The sequence below is a fragment of the Neofelis nebulosa genome, chromosome 2, assembly GCF_028018385.1.
Source record: "Neofelis nebulosa isolate mNeoNeb1 chromosome 2, mNeoNeb1.pri, whole genome shotgun sequence".
Lineage (NCBI taxonomy): Eukaryota > Metazoa > Chordata > Mammalia > Carnivora > Felidae > Neofelis > Neofelis nebulosa.
Genome location: NC_080783.1, coordinates 6899411 through 6925287, shown reverse-complemented (window position 1 = coordinate 6925287; position 25877 = coordinate 6899411). Strand labels below are relative to the sequence as shown.

General features: G+C 51.2%; 1 protein-coding gene and 1 long non-coding RNA gene across 4 annotated transcripts in view; one reads left to right on the top strand and one right to left on the bottom strand.

Moving 5' to 3' along the window:
- Window positions 1-25877, top strand: part of INPP5D (inositol polyphosphate-5-phosphatase D) — a 122574-nt gene that overhangs the window by 93857 nt on the left and 2840 nt on the right. For all 3 annotated transcript variants that reach the window (XM_058700922.1, XM_058700907.1, XM_058700913.1), the window contains 10 exons: window positions 367-475; window positions 661-749; window positions 4671-4752; window positions 8737-8826; window positions 11275-11388; window positions 12928-13010; window positions 14482-14569; window positions 16947-17096; window positions 19122-19221; window positions 21438-21704. In XM_058700922.1, the coding sequence (XP_058556905.1) occupies window positions 367-475; window positions 661-749; window positions 4671-4752; window positions 8737-8826; window positions 11275-11388; window positions 12928-13010; window positions 14482-14569; window positions 16947-17096; window positions 19122-19221; window positions 21438-21704 (1172 nt within the window). The remainder of the gene's footprint in view (window positions 1-366; window positions 476-660; window positions 750-4670; window positions 4753-8736; window positions 8827-11274; window positions 11389-12927; window positions 13011-14481; window positions 14570-16946; window positions 17097-19121; window positions 19222-21437; window positions 21705-25877) is intronic.
- On the bottom strand, window positions 21955-23589 carry LOC131495786 (uncharacterized). The gene is made up of 2 exons (XR_009254120.1): window positions 23338-23589; window positions 21955-22868 (listed from the first exon to the last, which is right to left on the bottom strand). It is a non-coding gene; the product is annotated as an uncharacterized LOC131495786 (long non-coding RNA).

The window sequence follows — 25877 nt, the reverse complement described above, 5'->3', positions numbered from 1 at the left end:
GAGCTTGAGCCCCACATCGGACTCTGTGCTGATAGCACGGAGTCTGCTTGGGATTCTCTCTCCCTCTCTGTCTCCCCCTCTGTCTCCCTCTCTGTCTGCCCCTCCCCCACTCGTGCTCTTGCGTGCATACGCGCTCGCTATCTCTCTCTCTCTCTCTCTCTCTCTCTCTCTCTCTGTCTCTCTCAAAATAAATAAACGTTTTAAAAAAGCAAAAAACAGTTGAGTGCTAAGGAAAGCCAACCGGGGTGCCGCAGGACCAGGGTCTGGTGCAGAGTCCGCGGCTCCAGGCAGGTGAGTGGTGATGGGCCTCATCCTGTTCGGGACGGGGAGCATCTCACCAGTGGCCTGGCTGTGTCCTTGCTCCAGGAGGCAGAAACCATTGTCCAGAAGATCAAGCAGCAGCAGTACGCAGACCTCCTGTCCCACGACCAGCTGCTGATGGAGAGGAAGGAGCAGAAAGTCTTCCTGCACTTTGGTAAGAGCTGCGGCGCTCTGTACCTGGGCCCTCTTCAGCCATCGCCGTCTCCCCTTTTCCCGGAATATCCTCCCGGGGTTGGGGTGGGGTGGGGTGGGGGGAAGGACTATGCCTGGAGAGGAAGGCAGTGTGGCCAGATGTGAAACAGGGATCACAGCAGAAACCAAGGTTTTGTTTGATTTCAGAGGAGGAAGAAATCACATTCGCGCCCACCTACCGTTTTGAAAGACTGACTCGGGACAAATATGCCTACACTAAGCAGAAAGCCACAGGGGTGAGTGAGTTCTCTTCACAGACGTCACCCTGACCCTCTATCACCACCCCCTTGCACATCTCTCCCCTCTTGTGTCCGTTCCCACAAAGACGAGCAGGAAACCGTTGAGCATCCTCGTCCACTAGGCAACAGGAAAAAAAGGAAAATTAGCAATCACGTGTTGATTGGCATCACTGAGCAAAAACCTCTTCTAAGGAGAGGCTGGGCAGCCACACTTGCCCATGACGGGGAACCGGACTTGTGACTCTGAGGATTTACCTTCTGTCCAGATAGTCTAAGATTCTGAGAGGGTTTAAAGTATTTCTATAACTGAGTCCTGAAGCTCTTTCTAAAGTTCTGTGATCAAATCTATTTGCTCATCTGCCAAGTGAATCATCAGTAAACAAGCTTCTTTGCTGCGGGACTTATCAGAGCCTTTACAGGTTTGTGAGCATTGTGGTTCTCCACAGTGAAATGTGTGTGCCAAACTCAATTGGTCATGGCCAGTTATGTTATGAGGCCCCTCGTGTTCCAAGGAACGGTGTTTCAGGGAAGATGCAATAAAACCTTCATTCGTTCTTGCTCAACAGATACTTACTGATGACCTGTGATGGGCTAGGCACTCTCCTAGGTGGTAGGAGATCAAAGATGAGACAACACACAGCGACTAACCAGAGATAGAACATGATGTTGCCGAATTGCACAGAGGAGCAGTCAGAGAAGGACATGACCTACCGGGCAAGGAAAGATCAGGAGAGGCTTCTCAAAAGGGCCCAGGGGTGGTGCCTGAGGGACGGCTTGGATTTCCAAAGTGGACAGGACAAGGGATGAGGCTTATCATTTCCATTTGAAAGAATTGCTGGGACAGATAGGGAGACAGGAAATTCTGGCACCCATCACCTTCTGGGTCCTGACCGAGGGAAGCCAGCGCCCTGGCCAGGCCCTGAGGGGTTACAGGTGCGGAATGGCGTGTTTCCCAGTTTCTGGGGTTACTGGAGACCTAAGGAAATGGAGAGCAGCTCAGAATGTTGCCAGAGGGCTCGGGGCAAGAGGAGAACTTCAAGGGGGAGGGTGATGCCAAAACAAAGTAGGAGCCAATGGAGGAAACTAGACGGAGGACGAGGCCGAGACCCCCAGGGCAAGACACCTGCTGTGCACCTGCAGCCCCCTAGCACTGTCAGGGCAGGTCCATGGGGACGTTGGGGGGGCAGTGAGGCTGTGTCCAGGTTGACTCGAGCATGCGGAGAAAGAGACGGGGGTGTAGCTGGGGTGAGGGAGGTCCTAGATGCCAAGTTAAGGCTTTAATCTGTTTGACGGGCATCAGGAAGCCACTGAAAGTTCTGCCGGGGGCTGGCAGCATGGCAGCGATCTACAGCACAGGCCGGTCTGCCTCTGTAGAGGATGAGGATACAGGGAACCAGCGAGGAGGCCGTATGGTCCTTCCAGCTGAGCAACCGGGGCCTGAGTCAGAATCGGGAACAGACCATGAAAAGCAAGAGGAAAGAAAGGACGTGTTGGCAGATCTGATTGCCATTGATAGAAATGAAAATCGGAAGGCGGAGCAGGCTCGGAGGGGTAAACAGAGCTTGTCTTCAGACTTAGTGTGTGATATTAGCCGACGATCTCAGAGGAAACCTCTAGAAGACAGTTGAGAATAGTAGATGACGCTGGAGACACAAGGACTGGGTCATAGATTGGGGGGTTGTGCCCGCAGAGAACATGGGCACAGCCGTGGGGGTGGGTGAGTTGTCGGGGAGTAAGTGAAGGATGCAAAGAGAATAGCCATGGGCAGGTTTGGGGGCCATCCGTGTGCGAAGGCGAGAGGAGGAAGCAGACACAAGGAAGCAGATGGGACATGAGTGCTCGCGTAGGTGGCCGGAGGACCAGCCAGGCATCTCAGCACCACAGAAGCCAGGGGTGAGAGACTGTCAAGGATCAGTGGTGGCCAGTGTGGAGTGTGAGTCTGGGAGAGCATGTGCCCTGCACGTGAACCATGCCCGAGGAGCTGGCTTTGTGGCCCAGAAGATTTACTGGACTTGAAAAACAGTTTGCAGAGTCTTGGAGGTGAAATCCAGACTTCAGGAGGATGAGGGTCGCTTTTTACCAAGTGGGTGCAGAGGACTCTGGTGACGCTTTCCAGAAATGCAGCTCTCTGGGCCTCATCCCCAGAGGCTCTGATGCAAGAGCCCTGGGGCAGGCCCCGCCTTCTGTATCTTTGTAAAGTTCCGCTAGTCATTCTTGAGGCAGCCAGTGCTGAGGACTGGAACGCTAAGAGGAACAGTGTGGCAGCATCTAGGAAACTAATCTACCCTGTGATCTGGTAATTCCCACTTTGGAGTAGTACATTTGCTTGTCAAGAGGAAGATACAGGAATGTTTATTGCAGCTTTGTTCACAATGTCCAAAAACTGGGGACAGCCCTATTTCTGTCAATAGTAGAGTAGATAAATGCAGTATATACATACAATGGAATACAACCACAGCAGTGCAGCAAATAAACTTCTACAGACAACAATATAGGTGAAAGAAGCCAGACATCAAATGATAGATACTGAGTGAATCCATTTATAAGTTCAAGCTTAAGCAAAATTAATCAGAGGCATTAGTCACCATAACGTTCACCTCTACAAGGAGGTGGTATGGACACAGAGGCACATGAGGGAACCTTTTGAGATGATGGAGATTTTCTAGATCTTGATCTGGGTTGTGGTTAAATGGGTGTGTACAAATATAAAAATTCCTCAAGCTGTATACTTGAGGTTAGTACCCTTTACCGTGTGTAAGTTGTACCTCAAGTTTAAAAAACTAAATGGGTGGTCCAAAAGTAGAGGCAATGAGAGTAGAACCCTCTTGGAAGAAAGTTGATAAAAAGAGGAAAGTAATTGAAAGAGATGGCAGGGGTAGGCTCTTTTATGATGAGTACCTTGACATTTATAGGCAGAGCAGAGGGGCGCCTGGGTGGCTCAGTCGGTTGGGCGACCGACCTCGGCTCAGGTCATGAGCTCGCGGTTTGTGGGTTCGAGCCCCGCGTGGGGCTCTGTGCTGACAGCTCGGAGCCTGGAGCCTGCTTCGGATTCTGTGTCTCCCACCTCTCGCTAACCCTCCCCTGCTCACGCTCTGTGTCTGTCTCTCAATAATAAATAAACGTAAAAAAAATAAAAAAATATATAGGCAGAGCAGAAAGGGCTAGAACTTAAAGGGATAAAGGATATTGCCAATGTGCCTTGTCTATCACACCCAGTGAGCATCTCGCTTGCCAGTGTAGCCTGGGAGAGGGCTTGTCTTAATACATTTTGTTTGACTGATTGGATGGTTACATGGATATGCAGATGGGTGGATGGATATGTGAATGAGTAGGTAGGTGGGTGAATAAGTAGGTGGCTGACTGATGGGATGAGTAGAGAGGTGGATGGCTGTGTGAAAGGATGGATGGATGGATGGATGGATGGATGGATGGATGGATGGATGGATGGATGGATGGATGGATAAGTAGATGCTTGGCTGGCTGGATAAGTAGATCGGTGGATGGCTGTGTGAATGGGAGGGGTGGCTGGAGTGTGTTATTAAAGTAAGGAGCTGGAGAAGAGAAGCAGAGACTGGGTTGAAAGTACCCATGTGTGGGGTTCATCTGAGTCAGAAAAAAAAGAGAAGATAAAAACAGAAAATTCTGAAATAATGCGGAGGATAGGTATGAGCACATGGCCAAGTGAGTCGATCTTCCAAAACAGGAATCCAAGGCGTCTGACAGTGTGGGGGCAGCAGTGGACTCAGGACTTAAGGCAAATGAAAAGGCTTGAAGGCCACCTATGGGGAAAATCTATAAAGCTCCAACAGCACATGAGTTCAAGGATTACAGAGGCCACATGTTAATCTTTTCTTTTACTGACTTACCTATTAAATAAACTAGCAGGCATCTCACAAAACTCGTGACTGTGATTTACAGATGAAATACAACCTGCCTTCCTGGTGTGACCGAGTCCTCTGGAAGTCTTACCCGCTGGTGCATGTGGTCTGTCAGTCCTACGGTGAGTGACAAGCTGGGAGCTTCGGCTCCCTGAAACTAACGGGCTGCAGTCCGTCTCTCTCTGAAATGGGAGAAGTCCCTGCAGCCCTGGTCAGGTGACCCGAAGGAGCTGACGTACCCTCTCGTGTCTCAGGCTGCAGCATGACAAGTGTCTTCTGATTTGGGAAACACCAGAATTAAGGAGCCCCTCTTAAAAGAAATCCAGACTTGGGGTGCCTGGGTGGCTCAGTCAGTTGAGCGGCCGACTTCGGCTCAGGTCACGATCTCACGGTCCGTGAGTTCGAGCCCCGCGTCGGGCTCTGTGCTGACAGCTCAGAGCCTGGAGCCTGTTTCGGATTCTGTGTCTCCCTCTCTCTGACCCTCCCCCGTTCATGCTCTGTCTCTCTCTGTCTCAAAAATAAATAAACGTTAAAAAAAAAAATTTTTTTTTAAAGAAATCCAGACTTGTTCTGAAAACGCATTAGGTTTGAACCACATAAAAGTGGTATTTTTGTAGGTCAGAAATAGTCAACTATTGGAAATTCATATGGTTCAACCTAACATATACCATGGGTATATGTGTATGTATTTATGGACGTTTAAAGATAAATTGAGTTAAATTGATGAGAAAGTTATAATATGCAATATTAAAATAAATAATTATGAAAAAGTTAGCAAAACAATTCAATAATTATTGACTCTAGAAGTTTAAGATATACTGAAGGAATTCTTAATTGCTTGAGTGCTCATTCTTTTTTTTTTTTTTTAAATTTTTTTCAATGTTTTTTATTTATTTTTTGGGACAGAGAGAGACAGAGCATGAATGGGGGAGGGTCAGAGAGAGAGAGAGACACAGAATCTGAAACAGGCTCCAGGCTCTAAGCTGTCAGCACAGAGCCCGACGCGGGGCTCGAACTCACGGACCGCGAGATTGTGACCTGGCTGAAGTCGGACGCTTAACCGACTGCGCCACCCAGGCGCCCCAAGTGCTCATTCTTAAAAGCTACCTCTTAATTCCCATTATTTGGAACTCTTCTGCACTGTGTACTTAGAAATTCAGAGCAGGGGCGCCTGGGTGGCTCTGTCAGTTAAGCGTCTGACTCTTGGTTTTGGCTCAGGTCATGATCTCACGGTTTCGTGAATTCGAGCCCCATTCCGGGCTTTGTGCTGACAGCTCAGAGCTTGGAGCCTGCTTCGGCTTCTGTGTCTCCCTCTCTCTCACTCTCTGCCCCTCTCCCGCTCACATTCTCTCTCAGAATAAATACAAAATAAATTTAAAAAATTCACAGCAGAACTACCTTGAACACTTTACTCACTGACCATTAGGATATTATTTTTGAAACATTGCAGATTTTCAGGCAGTGACATCCAAAGGAGGGCCATCCTTGTTCCCATCCCAAGTCACTGGCCTGAGACCCCTGGTGGACTGTTCATGACCTCACCCCTACCCCACCCACCAAAGGGAGGTTCTTGCTGCTGCCCAGTGGCCACCTTTGTGGCTCCCATCCTCTCTCTGGGGACCAGCAAACACCCATGTTTAAGTCCGGTCCCAACAGGTTGAATTGATTTCCATTCCTTTTTTTTTTTTTTTTTTTTTTGGTCCATGCCTCCTGATGCCCAGAGGGGAACAAAGCGACTACCCTGGGAAGGAATGCACCCCACAGTCCCCTAGCACCTGAGCTCTGTCTCCCAGAAATGACTTCACTAGACAAACTGCACACCTTTAGGTGTGCAGAAAAGCATCCCACCCCCATAGCCACAGCCAAAGAATTATTCCGCGCTCAAGACCAATGAAGACTCCTATCCCACCCATTGGCAATCATCCCATTTCTCAGTGGTGCCTCTTTTCAACATCCTGCAACTCCATGAGTCCTGCCAATCCTTGTCTCTAGGAAGATGCAACCATCTGCCTTATTCAGCAGGTCTCTGCGGCGATTCAGGAGAAAGTGCTGGCTTGTAGCATTACTGCTCTTTGAAGCTCTTTAAGCTTGGCGTCCAAAAAACTCCATAGTGGAGATTTTTAGGAAAACGGAGGGAAATTGGTCTGGAAGTGGCATTGAGGAGCAAAGGGGACACACCTTCCCACTTTCTGGACCCACATATGGGGGACAAAGCAGACAAACAGCCCTTAGTTGAGACGCTGTGGTATTTTCCGAGGAAGGACCAGGTATAGAATGTGATGGGAAAGTTGAAGACGTAGGGAATTTTGCTAATGATATTTCACTGAATGCCGGAGGGTGTGGAGGAAGAGTTTAATGATTTGGGGGTGAGCAAGAAACTAGGAAAGAGAAGGGAATGAATGTCCAGAGCTCAGGAAATGGGGGTCAGCTGGGAGCTTGAGTCTTATGGTGATTAACATAAATAAGATGTATCAGTTAATCTGCTGCGTAACAAACTACTCTAAAACTTGACAGCTTACAGTTCTCTGGGCTGGACTTGGGACTGTTCATCTCTGCTCTCTTTGGTGTTGGGCGGGCGCACTCAGGCCAGGAGCCCACCCAAACTGGGGGTTGGTTGGCCGGTTAGCTAGCTGTCAACAGGGGCGATGGTGGTAACTCGGCTGTGTTCATCACCCAACAGGCTAGTCCAGGCTTCTTCCTGGTCCCAGGGGTCCCAGATGTGGAAGAACTTTTCGAGTCTCTGCTTGTCTCACATTTCCTAATGTCCCGCTGGCCAAAAGAAGCCACAAAGCCAAGCCCAGACTCACTGTGGGAGGGGGGCATACAGTATGTGGTTACAGAGAGGCCACCCAGGTAACCATCACCCTCCCAGTTTTCGGGGCACAGGCATCATACTGCTAGTGTTGTTCTGCTTGATACGTATGTAAATATTAAAAATGCTGGTCTACCCTCTAACTTGTCGCTAGAACACCCCACGCTCGTCCTGATTCCCCCGCCTCCCTGCTTCACACAGCACTGGACCCTCCCTGACTTCTTCCTGTCTACATCCAAATGTGACTTAGGCTGGCGCCCTTCCTACCTTTTCCCTTCTGTCTCAGAGAAGGGGTGTCCTCCCCCTCTCCTGGCCCCTCTCCTCCATCCCTTCTTCCTTCCCCAGACCAGTACGCCCGCCTTCCTCCTTGTTCTCTTCTTTCATTCTGTCTCATTGTTTCAACTGTCTTTCTGATGGTTGTTAGCAAGTGAGCATGATTTTCCATGTTTGGTAGCCATCCATATTTCTTTCGGAATTTTCTGCCCGTGTCCTTTGGTTGGTTGAAGGGTGAGGTGTTTCCCTTTGTCTTGCTGATTTATAAACACTTTATAGGAAAGGATGTAAATCGCCTTCCTGCCTTCTTGGTCTCCTGTGCTATTTCTCTTTGCCCATTACTGGCCGGTGTAGCTTGGGCCTCCTGCACACCTCCCCTGCGGAGCCCAAACATCCTCATGGCTGCTGCTTCCACCTCACATCGTGACTCCAAACCTAAAGATAAATCTCCAGCCTTGAGTACCCAGCTGGACAGCTCCACGTGGCTCTATTATAAGCACTTAGAACTCGGTATTTCTAGAGCTGTGTTCTTTCCCTTACGCCCTCCAAACATGCCTCACTGCATTCCCTCCAAGCGCCATGTTGCTTAAAAGAGTTGTCTACGCTCTGTCTACACTGCACGTTCCACTGTCTCCCAATCCTACGAGGCATTGTGGGATGGGGGAAGGCACCAAGTCAGTTGCTGATGAGCTCGGTGACCTGAATCCCCATCCCACACTGGGCCGTGAGCTCATCGGTGCAACAAAGTGCTGAGACCAGAAAAGTCTGAACGCTCCACGATCTATTTAAAAACTCGTGTGTCTCGAGGAAAAACTAGCACAGGCACATTTTTGCCACGGAGGAGAGAGTGTCACCCACTTCCACTGAGACTTTTGAGCGTGGTTGTGGAAGGCCAGTGGACTAACGGGTATAAGATCATGAAATTTCTGGAGGCTTCCATAAGTACAAGTTGATTTCTACCATGGGTTTGACCTCCTTGGTTTGACCAGAAAGGAATTCTCATTCCTTCCCTCCCCTGCAGGCAGCACCAGCGACATCATGACAAGTGACCACAGCCCTGTTTTTGCCACATTTGAGGCAGGAGTCACCTCCCAGTTTGTCTCCAAGAATGGTAAGTGGTGGATGGTGTCCGTCCCTCTGTCGTCCGCGATGACAAGAGGCTTCGGGCACTCATCTTCTGATTACAGCAGTCTGTTGTCCGTGGTAAATGGGGGCTCATCCTTCCAGACGAGCCCACAGTCCACGTCAGGCCGCATCATGGTTTCAGTGCGGAGCATTTGCTTGTTCTCTTTGGCAGATACGTCAGCTTTCTGAGCCTCAGTTTGAATCCAGTCCTTAAAACTGAGTAAACGAGGGGCACCTGGGTGGCTCATTCAGTTAAGCCGCCAAGTCTGTCTCTTGGTTTCGGCTCAGGTCATGATCCCACGGTTCGTGGGTTTGGGCCCCCATCGGGCTCTGTGCCGACAGCCTGGAGCCTGCTTGACATTTTCTCTCTCCCTGTCTCCCTGCCCCTCCCCTGCTTACTTTCTCTCCCTCAGATAAATAAATAAACTTAAAATGTTTTTTAAAATAAAATTTAAAAAGTTGAGTAAGTGAATGTTTTTCCAAGGTGTGGCATGTCCACCACCAAAGGCCATTCCGGGTGGGCCACGGATGAACATTCGAGAGTAATGCGTTTATTTTGACATGTTTTGCATCTGTCTCTTCTGTGTAAAGGCAAGCCACGCTGGTTTTTCATTCAGTCTCGTGGTGTCCTTTCTTACTTAAACATGTTTGCCTAAGTTTAAACAGTGAGTCTATTTAAAGAAAATATTAAGTCAGCGTTCACGTGGGTGCACGGTGGGCGGAGACAGTGAACATTGTAAGGATGGGATGTGGTGACTGAGTTTGGGAAATGCTAGAGTAAATAATACTTAGATCTGCAGGTAAATTTTCAAGTAATCCAGCTCAGCCCGGCTCACCGGGCCACCGTCATCCCAGCAGGGGTCCGGTGTTCTCTGTGGTGCATCCAGCCTGGGCCTGGGTGACTGGGGAGCCATGTTGTCACCTCCTCTGTAACCCTCCCCCACCCCTCTTCTGTGGTCAGCAGACAGTCCGGGCTAATTTAGGACGGTTGAGTGGGGGGCTCAACGCAGGTAGGAAAAGCCTGTATTACTGTGTGTCCGTGCCATGAAGGATGTGGGCGCGACTGGAGTACTGTCTTTCTGGGACACTCCTCTCCATGCTGTTGGGTCTAACATCTATTCTAGCAGTGTGCCCTCCCCTCTCCACACAGCCTTAATCCACCACCCTGTCTCCATGCTAGCTCTGAGCACGGTCTTTCCAGAACCTTCCATCTCTCCCAGGCCTCTCACCCATCTCCCATCTCTCTGAGTTCCTGCAGCTTTGATGGGGTGGCTGACGCCATCACACACACCCTCGGTGAGGACCCTCATCACATCATCGGTATCAGGCTTGTCTTCCCTCCACTGGCACCCAGCACACAGAAGACACAAATGCCCATGACCTGGATTGAGCATAGGTTGACTCTTCCTAAGCAGAGCCTGGTCTAGATGCTGTGGGATTTAAGAACATAAAAGAAAGCTGAGTGAAATAAGCCAGAGAGAAAAAGTACCATAGGCGTATGGTATCGCCTCTACGCGGGATCTTGGAAGAAACCTCCAGTTTCATAGAAACAGTAGGAGGGTGGTTGCCAAGGGCTGAAGGGAGCGGGAAATGGGGAGATGGAGGTCAAAAGGTCCAGACTTTCAGTTACAAGATGAGTAAATTCTGGGGAGCTAATAGCATGATGACTACTAATAATACAGTATTGTAAACTGGAGATTTGCTGGGAGTAGATCTGAAGCATTACCACACACACACACACACACACACACACACACACACACACCCCAGTTAATTATGTGGGTGATGGATGTGTGAATTGTCCTGATCTTGGTAAGCATTTCACAGCGTATATGTGTATCAAAGCATCACGCTGTACCCTTTGAATATGCACAATCACATTTGCCAGTTATTCCTCAATAAAGCTGAGGGAAAAGGAATAGAAAGGAAAGAAGGGCGCACGGGCGGGACAGTGGACCGGGATGTCTGTCCTTGCTCTCGGGTGGCTCAGAATTTACACGGAAGGATGGAACTTGTTCAAAGCCAGCCTGAGGACACTTGCAAACACAATCCCCTCCGTGAGTGCCATGAGGAGCCAACTGTGGATGAGGGTAAAGAAGGAGTGGAGGGAGGTCAGCCAGAGGCAGAAAGAGCAGGTAGCCCTTGCTACCCGGACCTAGAAACGACACAGATTTGGGTATCGACCAGAGCCTTTATACAAGCTCTCTTTGCCAGAACAAATGGGGAGACTGAGGCACTGAGGCTAAGGGCGTCGGGCTCTTGGCTCCTTGAAGTCTTTGCTCTTCCCACCCTGCTCTCCGCACATCAGAGAGGGCGTTCCCACCGTTGCCATTGCTCAGCGCATGTGGTGGGATTCAGGAAAACCTCTCCTTCACCTGGGCCTCACCTTCTCTGGGCACATTGTGGAGCCACATCTCTTTGTCACCTGTTCCAGGCCCCGGGACCGTCGACAGCCAAGGGCAGATCGAGTTTCTCAGGTGCTTTGCCACGCTGAAGACCAAGTCCCAGACCAAGTTCTACCTGGAGTTCCACTCAAGCTGCTTAGAGAGTAAGTGGGTGCCGAGCTGCTACCTGTTGGCCGTGCAGGCAGGACTCTTTTTCTTAGGTGCCTTTTCATTGGTGGCGCCTCGCCACTCTTCTCTCTGGGAAGGATTCACAGATGGGCCTCACGGGGGTCTGCAGGGGGAGTGTTGGAGTCTGTGGTTACTGTGGGGGCACCCCCCGGCGGCTTGTGATCCTGCCGTTGTGGCCTCAGAGGCAGGGACAGTCACTGAAACACTGACCCGTCGTCAGCCCTTGGAGGTGACCGGGCCGCTGGCTCCTCTCCTTGCCCCTCGAGTGTAGCCCCCGAGGGTCCCTCCCCTCCCCAAGCTGGGGCTCTGACTCAACCCGAGGGTCCTGGGTGGAGGTCCAGAGCTCATGGAGGCCAGTGCCGGGCCTGACCAGCTGCTGGTAGCCACCTGTCCTTCCTTCCGGAGTCCTCTGCTCCTTTGTACACGACGGGCATCTTTCTCAGGTGTTCTGGAGCATCCACAAGCAAGCGAGAGACGGACGGCCTGCTCCCAGCCAGCAGCAGTTAGCGCAAACTGTGTTTAGCAAACACCATTTCCGGGTGACATTTCTAGGCATATTGTCTAAAGCTGTTTTGAGGCAAGATCTGTGTGGTTTCTAGCTCCCCTCGCCGAGATGGTCTGGAGTGGGGGGAGGGGGGCAGAATCAACTCCATCGAAGGAGGCATTTTGGGACAGGATGACGGCTGCTTCCAGAAATCCAGAAGAGGAGTTGCCCCACTCCCCTCCCTTCCTTCTCCCACTCAGCCCGGGCTCAGTCTTGCCGACAGACCTGCCTTCTCCGCGAAGTTTCCAGGTCCCGAGTCACCAAGCAGGGGCAAGGCACCTCCAAAAATGATGAGGATTTTTGTGCGGGTGTTTTTAATAAACTATCGAGACATTTGCATACATTTCTATGGAAACAGCATATTAGGAAGCTTAAATTAGCATTTCGAAAGGCTGCTATCTTGAGTGGCGTGGGACAAGCTGTCATGTTTCCTAATCTCCTTGCCTGTGATGTGATGATTTCTTTGTTGCCTGGTTTGTTGCAAAAAAAGGAGCTGAAAAGGAGGGAAGTCTCTGAGTTTTTCCTAAAAATAATCCAACCGTGTTGGCAAATGACCATCCCCTGCATCAAAACAGAATCCCCCACAAGCCTGACTCCGAAGCAGTGCTATGGCCCCTACAGATGAAAGAGGGAGAATATGGGGCACCTGGGTGGCTCAGTCGGTTAAGCGTCTGACTTCAGCTCAGGTCACGATCTCACGGTCCGTGAGTTCGAGCCCCGCGTCGGGCTCTGTGCTGACAGCTCAGAGCCTGGAGCCTGCTTCCGATTCTGTGTCTCCCTCTCTCTGACCCTCCCCCGTTCATGCTCTGTCTCTCTCTGTCTCAAAAATAAACAAACGTTAAAAAAATTTTTTTTTAAAAAAAAGAAAGAGGGAGAATATCTTCCTCGGTCTGGGTGGGGCGACCCTAGGAGTCTTCTCTGTCTGGCTCTTGTTTGTTGTTTGAAAACCAGCCTTCTTGTCCTCTGTCAGGTTTTGTCAAGAGTCAGGAGGGAGAAAATGAAGAAGGAAGCGAGGGGGAGTTGGTGGTGAAGTTTGGCGAGACCCTTCCAAAGGTAAGTCAAGAACAGGATGTAGCCGGGGAGAACTTGGCATTCGCCAGCCCCTGTGGCCCCAGCATTCCTTAATGGATCACGGAAGAGATCCAGAGATGGATTTGTCTGACCATGTGACTTTACAAAGAAGGAAACTGAGGCAGATCCCAGAGAGGCTGGTTCACAGTCACACAGCCACACAGCTGCAATGACAGGCCCCAGGCCCCGAGGTCCTGATCCTCCTGCAGTGGCCTTTCACCTGCTCAGCCCAGCTTGGGGGATCAAGTGAAGGGGCAGAGAGGAGTTCATTGCTCCTACCTGAACACCGGGTTCAGAAAGAGCTTGATGTGTCCATGGCCCCGTGATACCAGAGGGTGGAATTGAAAACACATAGACCGACCGTATTGGCAACACGTTCCTCTTTCTTATAGAAAAAAAAAAAAAAAATTGGTGTTCTACCTGGGACCCAGAAAAGCTTTTGTGACGTTGAGTTGACGGTGGCCACGTCTGGGTGTTCACGCTGGGTGCGCGGCGGAGTAGGACCTTGTGGGGTTTTCTGTCACATAATGAGAAAAGGGTATGCAGAGGGGAGTTCAGGCCAGGCAGATCTGTTGTATGCGGCAAGAGTCCCAGGGGCTCTCCTGGAAGATTCCCTCAGAGGTGACACCCAAGGTGAGCTTTACAAGATGGCCTTAAACAGGCGGAAGGACCCATCCTCTCCTAAGGCTTGAGTGGGACATGGGCAGTTTTGGGGGGCTGTTGATTGGAACCCGTTCTTGGGCCACATCACAGAGTCTCCTAATTGGGGAGCACTTCTGATCGGGGTCCTCCACAAGGGCATAGCTGTCAAAAGTCCTCATACTGGGGCTGTTTTCAGGTACCTGAATCCCTGTGGCTTAGGTCTCCAAGGTGACATCCTGCCTCAGCCACCCACCCGACCCTTCTGTTCCTCCCCTCCCGGCTGCCCCACGCGGCAACCAAATGGCCCATCTCCTCCTTCGGTCAAGTTGTGAAAGATGCCAGCGTCCCCGTCCATATAACACATGTACCCCCATCTGGTTCAGGGGACTCCAGGGTACCCTGGCCCTCCATCCCCACTGCTACCAAGACCTGCTCTTCCTCCTGCCTCTGTCCCTCCTCTCCACCTCACTGCCGCCTCCCTCAGGGTCTCCATCCCACCCGCCTCCTTGCTGAGGCATCCTGAAGCCTGATGGAACTCTCTGGAATGCCTGTCTGGTCCTGGCATTCCCCCTCTTTATCTAGTTGGCTCCCAGCCCCCTCCTCACTCTCCAGCTTCACCCGCTGCCCCCACAGCACCTAAGGGGCCCCCTGACCCTCCACCCATCCCTGTCACCTGACAGCACCCTCTCTGTACACTCTATAATCCCACCAGGGCACCCTGACAGAAGCTCCCTGCGCTCTGCCGTCACTCCCACCACGATGATCATGTCCCCTGGGAGTCAGCTCTAACCCTGTCCCCTTCTCTGTGCAGCTGAAGCCCATTATCTCTGACCCCGAGTACCTGCTGGACCAGCACATCCTGATTAGCATTAAGTCCTCTGACAGCGACGAATCGTATGGTAAGGGTCCCTGGAAAGGTTGCTGCACCTGCTGTTAGCCAGTGGCCTCTCATGTAAGGGAGGCACTGGCATCTCCGTTCCAGAAAGCCCACCTCCCGCTCCCCATCCTGCTCTCCTGTCCCCCCTCTCCTCCTCCCAGGGCTGCCGGAGGGACAGTTACTGGTAACTCACCCTTCCTGCCTTGTCGGGCTTCTGGGAGGAATAGCCAGTAGCCACAGCTCCTGTCGTTTATGGAGTCTTTCCTGCATCAAGAGTCTGTGGCAGGTGCTTTGCAGGGATCATTTAATCCTGACAAGACCTTATAAAGCACGTACTATTCTGTCAATCAGTAGGTGAGTAAACTGAGGCTCAGAGAGCTTAAGGGACTTGCCTAAGTCACAGGTAGAAACTGGCTGAGCCCAAATTTGAGCCCATGTCTGTCTGGCGTTGGTCAGTGCCCATACTGGGCAGACACCAACTAGAGGGACGTCATCTTCTATGACATTTTCTTCAGCCAGTGCGTGGCTCCAGCCCAACGTCAGGTTCGAACTCCATACACTCATTGTGGTTAGAACACAGGGATAAGAGGGGCAGGTGGCCAGAGCGAGGCTGGAGGCAGGAGCCAGATCAAGCAGCTCCTTGCAAGAGGTAGACAAAGATGAATCCTGGTCCCAGGAGGGTGTTCAGTTTTCAATGGAAGGAATTTGAAGGTGTTTAAATGCTAATCAGGGGAAGTCAGGAAACAAAGAGGCCGAAGACACAAGGGTGTCTATGTGTTGGTGGCCTACTGTCCAGGCTCGCCAAAAGCCCTGGAACGTAGGTACAATGGCTACCTTAGCTGCAGAGGTGAGGAAATGAAGTGACCTGTCCAAGGTTACTTGTCCTTGGCCACTGAGTGACTTTGACAGGCTACCGTGTGACCTTGGACTTGAACCCCGGCAACCCAGCTCCAGAATCCTGCCCTTCACCCCCTCCTAGCACAGCACTGGACAGAGGGTCCCAGAGCCAGGCAGGGGTGGCCAGAGCCTGAGGATTGTACCGGCCCTGGATGGGGGAACCCCTATCCATCATGTCGAGGCAAAGAGAACGGATCCATGTGGAGTCAGAATGTTTGAAGTTTTGGTGGTAGCACACAGGAGCACAGGAAGGATGGTTCCGTTTTCTTGTTCAAATACTGTCTTCTTCCTTTGTTTCTGCCTCTTGGTATTCACACAAACAGCATATCGTAATAATAACGGGAAAAAAAAAGCCAGCCCACAGTCTCATTCCCCACAACGGGAACCATGTTTATTTTGGTCTCATACTTCTATCCTCATACATAGGCATACATAGATTTCTATATTTACAACCACCACAGAGGTGCCATTTTTAATTTTCTTTCTCCCCCAGTGATAGACATGTCAGATGATACACGTTTTCGTGATCATCCTCCTTTACGGCCTTCACGACGGCTGCATTTAATGGCTTAATGATATCCCATGGGTTTGCTGTTGATTATTCCTGGCCGTGTTCTCAATAATGCTGAGATGGATGTCTTTGTGAGCATTTTTGATCCTCCTTCAGCCACATTTTTATTCTTTCGAATCCTCTCTTTAGGATAAGTTCCCACGTGTGCCGGGTCAAAGGGCACAAATACATTGGTGATTCTTGACACTCGTTATCAAACTGATTGCTGTAAAAAAAAGTCTTGCCGTGTTGACCTCGCCATGTCCAAGGGTACGGGTTTCCCCAGATCCTTGCTGGTTCTGGGGATTCTTTTGCTTCCTTCCATCTTGTACTAATTTCCTGTCTGTAAGAGTCCCTTAGGGCTGTCTTAATTTGCATTTTTGATGGCAGGGAAGACTGAACTAGTTTCCATTTATTGAAATTAACCAGTTACAATTATTTTTGTGTGAAATACCTGGTTGGGTTATATGCCCAGTTACCTGCTGGGATTTGATTTTGAGGAGTTCCTTGTAGGGTTCACGAAGCCATCAGTCTCTTTCACATTTTCCTTTCTGTCTTTGTGCAGAAGTTTTAAGCTTTTATATCTTCTTACCTGTCGGTCTGTTTTGTCATTTCTTACATTGCCTCAAGCCCTAGGAAGTTATCATTCGCTCCCGCAATCAGATTAGTGGTTAAGTCTGCTTGTCTGCTGGATTTTCTAGGATTTAATTCTTTTTTTTTTTTTTTTTTTTACATCAACTAATCCACGTGGAGTTCATTCCACTATAAGGTTTGAAATGTTTTTCCCAAATTGCTGAGGCGTTGTTCTAAAAGCTTTATTCGATAATCCCCACCTTGGACATTGTTTCGAAGGATCATCTTTGGACGGTGGAGTTAATCTCCACGCTGAATGCATGGTGTTTCTCCCGTGAAATGCCTCTTGACATGACTGTTGTTCTCCCCACCTGCCCAGGCGAAGGCTGCATCGCTTTACGGTTAGAGGCCACGGAAACTCTGCTCCCCATCTACACGCCTCTCACCCACCACGGAGAGATGACAGGCCACTTCCGGGGGGAGATTAAGCTGCAGACGTCCCAGGGCAAGACAAGGGAAAAGCTCTATGGTGAGTGGGCACGAGCCCTCCCCTGCTCACTCTTCAGTGCTGCTGGCTTAGGGACAGGAAAGACATTTCTCTCCCCTCAGCCATTGCGTGTTCTCTCTGCTGTGGCCTCAGAACAGAAATCCAGCATCACAAGGGATGTCAGAGACCATCTGGCCCGATTCTTAACTGACTCAAGAATGTCCCTACAGAACCGCAACATCCCACGGCCGCACGTCTTCGTTCCCTGACCCCAGTCACCTTCCATCTGTAAGGATGGGAAGCTCGTGAATTTTCCAGATGCTCTGCTGCTCTTGTCTCCTGTTAGTCTTTTAGGCCTTGTCACTCCCAGTTAGCACCTCCACCAGAAAGACCAAGATTAGACAATAAACCTGCCTGATTCTGAATAGTTCTTTCCAGGCTGCAGCTCACACATACATACCTACGTAGCTACGCCCTGCCCTCATGGTGCCGGCCAGGGCTTCTGGGCCTTCCAGATTGCTGTCACACACCCTGTGCGCTAAAAAGCGGCCCCGTCCTCATACTGCGCACATTTCCTTGGCTTTTCCCTACCTAGGCCCCACCCACCGCCCAAAACAGCCCCATCTTCTCCTCTGTTCCTTGGCAGGGTCCCCCAGCACCTCTTCCAGCTTGACCTCAACTCTTTGTGTCCTGCAAAACGACACTTGCTTCTTTCTGCTGGCCGTCAGGAGGACATGTTTCTCGTGGCTCTCAGAAAGGACACTGTGCAGCCATGCTTGGGAACAAATGCTCATTGGCAGCGTTTCTTCACCCCACGTGATGTCCCAGCCTTGGGGAGTCCTCTCCTGTCTGTCCCCAGAGGAGACTCCGCTGATTCCCATTAGGGAATTGTAGATGCCTCATCTCTAGATAAGAATTGTCACTGCTCCTCTGGGGAATATTGAAACGCGGCCAAGAGACCTTAATAGCCGGGAACACGAGGACGTTTCTAGACTCAAATCTGTAATTTTCTCAGAATCCTTCCCCAAAATTTTAAACTTGGAAACTAGCATGTAGAGTCCTCAGTAGTATCCATCACATTAAAACCTCTCTGCTTGAAATAACAAATGATTTGAGGGATACAGAGCTGCTCAAAATGTGTTCATCAAGCATTTCTTGCTTCCCACACAAACATCAGGTGGTTTTTCCTTCCTTTTGCCTTTAATTCCTACTCAAAAGCACTCTAACAACAATGCCTAAAATGAGTCGGACTTTAACTTGATGCTGGATAATGTGGGAAACGATGGTCTTATGAATGTCATCCCATTAATGCCTTGCAGTAGCCCTGACAGCCCGGTTTCGTCCTTGTGTGGTAGATGGGGAAACTGAGGCTCAGAGAGGTTCAGTGTTTGGCTGAAGGTCATATATCTAGCAGGCGCCTAGCCCAGGGTGAGAGTACAGGTTCACAGGGTGCTAAGGTGGAATTCATAAACACCACGGGGGCCCGAGTCTCACATGGATAATGAGAGCAGGACTCACCGTGTGTAGACGGTCAGCACTCCCTGCTTCTGGGAGGGCTCTGGGCCCCCGGGGGTACTATCTCCTGTGGATGGGGCTCCCTCTTCCGCCCTGTGGGAGCTCCTTTCTCCAGCAGAACCACAGGCTGGGGGGAGAGGGACTTGCCTCCTGTGCAAGCACAAGCCAGAGTCCGAAAGGAAGATGGCGTCCCAGTTCCCCTTTCGACGAGCTTGGCTTTGGTCTCGGATGCTCTTACGGAGCCACCTTGTTAATGTCTGTTTCATTCGGATCTGCCAAGAAATGTTTCCCTGCCCCTTGTGAGACCAATAAGTTGGACACATCACATGACAAGACAACTCTGGGTGTGGACTCTTCTCCCCGTGGAGTGGGGGCACGCATCCTTCTTCGATCACTGAACTCATGTGAGGCCTCAGAATCTTGCTCGGCCCACCTCCCAGACAGCCACGGTTGACTGTCCCGCGTCGGCTGCCAATGGAAACTTCTATACCATCCTGGCCCGTGCTGGGCGCTCTGGCCCTCACGTGCTGGTTGCTGTATTTCACCCTGCAGACTTTGTGAAGACTGAGAGAGATGAGTCCAGCGGGCCCAAGTCCCTGAAGAGCCTCACCAGCCATGACCCCATGAAGCAGTGGGAACCTGCCACCAACAGGTAGAACGGGGCGGGGTGGGGGGTGGGGGTTGCCAGGGCTTCCCCACCAACTAATGTTATTATGCAGACCCAGGACCCAGGGGAGGGTGAGTGGAGCACAGGGAAACCAGGGACCAGGAGGGAATGAGAGCTCTGGCCAGGGAGAGGCGTTGTCCAGCTGCCAGCCCCGGGCAGGTGGGTGTGCCTGTCTGTGTACGGCCTGGGAGACGCTTCTGTGTCAGAGAGCAGTGGACTTCACTGACATTGGCCGAGCCCTTGGCGTGTGTCAGAGTCCAGAGAAATCAAGGCAAAGTAGGTGAGCCCCTGATTTGGGAACTCCCGGCCTAGCAGCAAGATGCCCAGTCCAGGGGGAAGCCACTGCAGAGGTGACTGTGGGGAATGGTTCCCGCGTCTCCTGGGGACCCGTGACAGCAGCGGCTCTGTGGTCAAAAAACCCATCCTGTTGCTAAGGGGAAAACAATCACTGAGGAAAGTGCACACAGGTTGCTCTTGGCAGAGCCTGGACTGGGAATCACACAGACATTAAAGTCTACGTGACCAGGGGACAGGAGTCCCCACTGGCAGGGCCGCCTCAGCTCACTGCTGGGGTCCTGAGTCCTAGCATCAAGCCAGACGGCGTCATCATGGTCCCTGTGCCCGCTTGCCTGCTGAGGGGGCGAAGCCATGCCGGTTAGCCAACGCGAAATCCCAGACGCCGCTGCAGAGCCCGGCTTAGTCCCCTCCTTCGGGCCCCCAGACCACTGTCCCTCCGGCCCTTGTCCTCGCACCTGCCCCACCCATGCACCAGGTCTCCCCTCTCCCAGCCAGTCCCTCGCCCACTTGGAACTTCTGACCCTCAGAGCCATATAATGTTCCCTTTCGATCTTTTTCTTCCAATGTTATCCCATCAATGAATGTATCCTAACTCTCAGATGTCTGTTTGGTTCCAGAATCAGGATCAGTGAGGGTCAACAAATTCTTTTTCCATTTGGCTAGTATTAGAACTAACGCTTCTCCTTCTTCTTTTTTTTAATTTTTAATGTTTATTTATTCTTGAGGGAGAGAGAGAGAGAGAGAGAGAGAGACAGCCTGCGTGGGGGAGGGGCACAGAGAGAGGGAGACACAGAATCTGCAACAGGCTCCAGGCTTCAAGCTGTCAGCACAGATCCCGACGTGGGACTCGAACTCAGGAACCATGAGATCATGACCTGAGCCAAAGTCGGAGGCTTAACTGACTGAGCCACCCAGGCGCCCCGAACTAATGCTTCTTAAATAGGCATTGACGGATGGGGAAGAGATAGACTGGGGCTGGTTGAGCAGATGAGAGCTGGGGAGCCTTGCTCGTCACCTGTATACTCAGCTCTCTACTAGTTGGTTCTCATAAGAGCACTCTCACAAGGAAGGACGACACTCTTGTCGCCGAGAGGCAGCACGGTGTGTGTGTCTCCCAGGGTCACCTCGGCCAGTTCAGTGTTCAGCCCTCCACAGTGTTGAGCTGACTCCCCCTGACATTCGAGGTTCCGGCCTTGACTTCTGTGACCTCCCGCCCATCATTCCAAATGCCTGCATGGCCGTCCCCATTCTGATGTCTCACGCAGTGGTGCGAGCCGACACATTCCAGATGGAGCCAGCCGTTCATTTACCACCCCCTCCACAGCCCTGCCCCCCCCCCCCGCCCACGCAGCCTGACCTCGCCAGCCTCTTATCCATTCTCCCCACTTGCTCACAGCCCTTCAGGACTATGAAGCCCCTCCTACCAGGGCCTCCCACCCCGTCTCCCCTCCCTTCCTTACCTGCCTCCTCAGATAGGTCTTCTCTGCTCGCCCTGTGCCCAGTTCATCCCAGCCCTCCAGCTAGTCTGTCTCTGCCTCCTTTGTTTCCCTCAGACTTCAGCACTACGTGAACACTGTGTTTCTTAGTCACTGTGTTTTTGTTTTCTTGCCTGTCAGACGTGGATTTTATGAGAACACAGACTGGCTGCTCTGTTCACACCCATATTACCTTCTGGCCCAGGGCCTGGTACTTACTAAGCACTCCATAACTATTTTGCTGTAGGAATGAATGAATGAATGAATGAATGAATGAATGAATGAACGAATCCACTGTCCAAAGAGTGAAGGAATCGCGGAGGACCTGGGTTCCCCGAGGGACATCAGAGGATGCTGGCCTCATGGGGTGCTGACCTGGAGAAGGGAAGGGAGCCCTGGGGTGTGACTTTGGGTGTTTTTCCCCTCCAGGGTCCCTCCATGCAGTGGCTCCAGCATCACGGAAATCATCAACCCCAACTACATGGGGGTGGTGCCCTTCGGACACATGAAACAGTCCTTGTCCCCTGACCAGCAGCCCACAGCCTGGAGCTATGACCAGCCACTAAAGGACTCATCCCTGGGGCCTGGAAGGGGAGAGAGCCCCCCAACACCACCATCCCAGGCACCCATATCACCGAAGAAGTTTTCGTCCTCCACAACAACCCGGGGCCCCTGCCCCAGGACACAGGAGTCAAGGTGAGCGTCCTCTTCATCAAGTCCTCTCCCTTCCCTGGGTTTTCATCACCAGGAAACCTGACCCTAGAATAGAAGCTGCATGAAGCTAGGGTTGTGTGTCCACTTTGGTCATCGACTCATCCTCAGGGCCTAGAACACAGTAGGCACTCAATAAATGCCTATGAAATCACCATGTCCTACCCTATTGGTATAAATTGGAAAGACTTTAAAAAAATAGAACATTTTTTAAGATAGTGCCCCAAAAAACAACTTCCCGTAAAAACTACATTTATTGGAAAATATGTTTCTATCACCAGTGAGCCTTCATGCAACCTCTCAAGGAACAGGTGGGGATTTCTGAGTTCCCCTGCTTTTTCAGCCACAAGGGTCCTGTTCCCATCCACAACTTTTCCATCTCTCCTTTTGAGGCCAGTAAGAAAAAGCAGTAGCTATGCGGTGCGGGGTGGGGGCATGGATTTTGAAGGGTGGGAGGGCAGCCGGCCTGCAGAAGGAGTTTGGCCAAAAAACTTTGGGAAAGGCCAGGAGCCCAGAGAAAGCTGGCCTGCATCTAGAACGGCCAGGAGGACAGAGCCAGGAGGAGCTCAGGCCAGGCAGCCAAATCTCCAACCACTTCTCACTTGTGCCACATCACACGTGAACCCATCCTTTAGCACCTCATGGAAATGCCAGAGAGGGAGCCCTACGAGTTTTCCAGTAAGCACAGGATGATCGGGAAATTAAAAGTGCAGATCCCGATTAACGATGATTGGAGATGTACAAAATATCATGAGCACCGTCTTTCCTTGGTTGCTGTCTTGGTAGTGACTTCAGGGGGCTGCTTCTGGACCTCTCTTCCCCTCTGAGGTCCTCTGTTCCTCAATGGTGTCTTCCATCATTTATGAGGAGCCAGGGAAGGGACCGTGGTCACACATCATCGTTCTTACTCAGCACACCTCGTCTGGCAGGAGCCTCCTTTGGATTGAGGGGTACTTTACAGGTTTGCTTCTCAAGCATTTTTGCTAAAAACAAATTGGACAGATGCACAGAGGGGAGGAGGATGTGATAGGACAGGAGCAGTCGCGAGGCCTCTGAGCCTCACCCTGTCTGTGGCCCTAGTCTTCAGGGTTTGTTGATAATATTTTCGGACTGTGGTCACCCTGTAAGAGCCTTGGAAGAGGTTTCTCCCTGGGAAATGGAAACAAAAGCCACCGTTTGATGGGTGCTAAGGTCCCTCTGTGGCAGCCCTGATTCTTTAAGTGTAATGATTTTAAGTTGCCAAAGTCAGTGTATCTTTGTACTTAACAACTTGAACACAGCACACAGCCTGGAACTGGGTGGGGACGTATTCTCTTTGGTTCCACGGGTGACAGCTTCAGAACGGGCACATCTGTAGGGAAGGGGTCCCCAGGGTGGGGTTCTAAGCTCACTTCGCACAACCGAGGTGATTCTAGGCAAGAAGCCAGCAGCTCCCATGCCTGGCGGCAACCCTCTCTCCACTACTCAGACCCCCGGCTCAGCCTGAGTGAAAGGCTGGGGGGGGGGGGGGTGTCACCAGAACCCTCTGTTCCCTGCCACCTCCACCCCACACCCAGGTGGAGCGAACAGCCGTTTCCGTTTGCTCAAGACTGTCCCCATTTCAGCACTGGGAACCCACGTCTCAGGGAACTCTTGAATCCTGGGCAAGCTGGGACATATCTCTGGGCTGAAGTCATGTGGTGAGGAAGGGGGGCCTGTGTCAGACCCTGCTCAGTGCTTCGCTTTAGAAAGGAAGATTCTGGAATCTGACAAGTGGGGTTACTTTGCCCCCTGGATATTGGTTCACTCATTCCACAGCCATGGCCTCCTCTGGAACTTGGTTTCTTGTAACCTGTGGTCAGGGAAATAAGACTTTTTGAATTTCTTGTGGTTTTCCCCAGTCAGCCTGCCCCCACCAGACCCCTCTCTCGGAGTGACAAGAGCCCCCTCAGGTGGAAGTCTTAACTTGCCCCCTGCTCTCTTCCCGGCCCTGCCCCTGATCCTCCTGTCTGTCATTTCAGTTGCCAGGAATCAGGCCATGCATTTTTCTTTCCAGCTTCTTGACTCTATCGGAAACGTCTGGTCGATGCTGCTTGGACCTTCCTGCACCTTCCTCCCTGCACCCATTCATAGCCAAGATCTTTGAGGACCCAGCAGGGGTACAGAGGGTGGCCTGACGTGGAGGGGCAGCTTTCAAAGTCTTTGTTCAAGGCCCAACAATTCTGATTATGCAACTGCTTCTAGGTCTTTACAAAGAGTAATGAGCAAAAACCCCAAGTCAACAGTCAAGCCCCCTTTGGCATGTCCCCGAGGCTCGCCTCCCCCACACCCGTGGCCTCTTGTCTCATGAGGACCCATGTGAGGGTGACATCTCGCCTCTGTCCCTGGAGCCCATGCCTATTTCCTGAAGAGCCTATTAGCCTTGGCCTTTCCGCGACTTTGGAACAGTGTTTCAGTGCACATTCCATCAGTAAGAGGCATCGCGGCCTCAACACTTCATTGGTTTCCTAGGGACCTGCTTGTTCACGACAGCTTCCCCTTTTTGCAGAAAGCAGAACCCAGAACACTCCCCTCCCCGCCCCCCCCCCCCCCGGGAGACTGTGCTGTTGGCCAGAAAGTAAAACGTGTTCCCATTCCTGATTATAATTCACTCAGCAGGAAATCACCTCGAGTCAAAGCAGCAACAATTCAGGAAACACATCAACACAGGCAGCTCTTAACCTCCTTGCAGTTGCAACCGGGAGTATCTGCACTGCCCAGTGTCAGACGGGCCTGTCCGCTTGCCCGGCGCTGGCCCACGTCTCTCCCGGTTCCCTCTGAGTTTCCGCACGGCCACCCATTTTTCTTTTCCTCTTTGAGTGAAGGAAACCACACTCACCAGGAGCTCTCCAGGGAGAGAGGGCTTGTGTGGTTGGGAAGAATGCTGTGCTCATTGGGAGCATCGGTCCCCTGAGCACAGATTTTTGTCTGGTTCGTGGCCCCCTCCTGTGCCTGAGGCAGCATCCCACACATTGGGGGCCCCTGCTGTCTGTTAAACGGAACTCCTTGAGCTGGGGCCCTGGAGCAGCACAGATAGGTCGCTGAGGGGGTGCGGTCCCCCGCAGGCTTCTGTTCTGAGGGTCTGAACAGAATTTGCTAGAGACAACATAGAGGCTGTGGGGTTCTTATGAGGGGAGTCCAGGAAAGGAGGTCCATTAGCTGCTGTGAGGGGCGGGGGTGTGGAGGGCAGGCTTCTCTGATAAGGACTGAAGAGGTGCCTTTGACATTGATGGTGCCGTAGAAGTGAACTCCTTCTTCCCTTTCTCCTATGAAACCTTCAGTGAAGCCCCCCCACCTTGCTCCCTAGTGCTCCAGTGTGAGCAGTGAAAAGGTCTAAGGCAAGAGGCGAGCTTACCTGTGAGATCATCAACAGATGAGCAACACGGCACCGTCTCCTCTCATTTTTAGATTTGTTTAATTGAAGTGAAATGCCCATAACAAAATTAACATTTTTTTTTTAAAGAATAGAAATACTCAATTTTGGTGGCGCCCAGGCTCGTGAGTTTGGGCCCCTTTGCATTCTGTGCTGGACAGCTCGGAACCTGGAGCCTGCTTCAGGTTCTGTGTTTCCCTCTCTCTGCCCTTCCCCCACTTGCACTCTCTCTCTCTCAAAAACAGACATTTAAAAAATTTTATTTTAACGTTAAAAAAATAAATAATCAATTTTTTTTCTCATCGCAGTCAAAATTGAAGGAAATCTTTTATATGAAACTCCAGGAAAATCATTGCTGGATGCTTCTTTTTCTTTCTTTTTTTCAATTTTATTTAAGTTCTAGCTAACATTTAGTGTAATACTGGCTGCAGGACTGGAATTCAGTGATTCATCACTTACATATAATACCCAGTGCTCAAGACTGTGCCCTCCTCAATACCCACCGCCCATTTAGCCCATTCCTTGCCCTCAGATTAACCATTTTATTGTTTATTTGTTTTTTGTGTTTTATTTTTGAGAGAGAGAGAGCTCACGCGAGCAGGGGAAAGGGAAAAGGAAAGGGAGAGAGGGAGAAAGGGAATCCCAGGCAGGCTCTTTGCTGCCAGCTCAGAACCCAGTGTGGACTGGAACCCACCAACCTTAAAATCATGACCTGAGCCAAGAGTTGGAGGCTGAACCGACTGAGCCACTCAGGCATCCCCCAAATT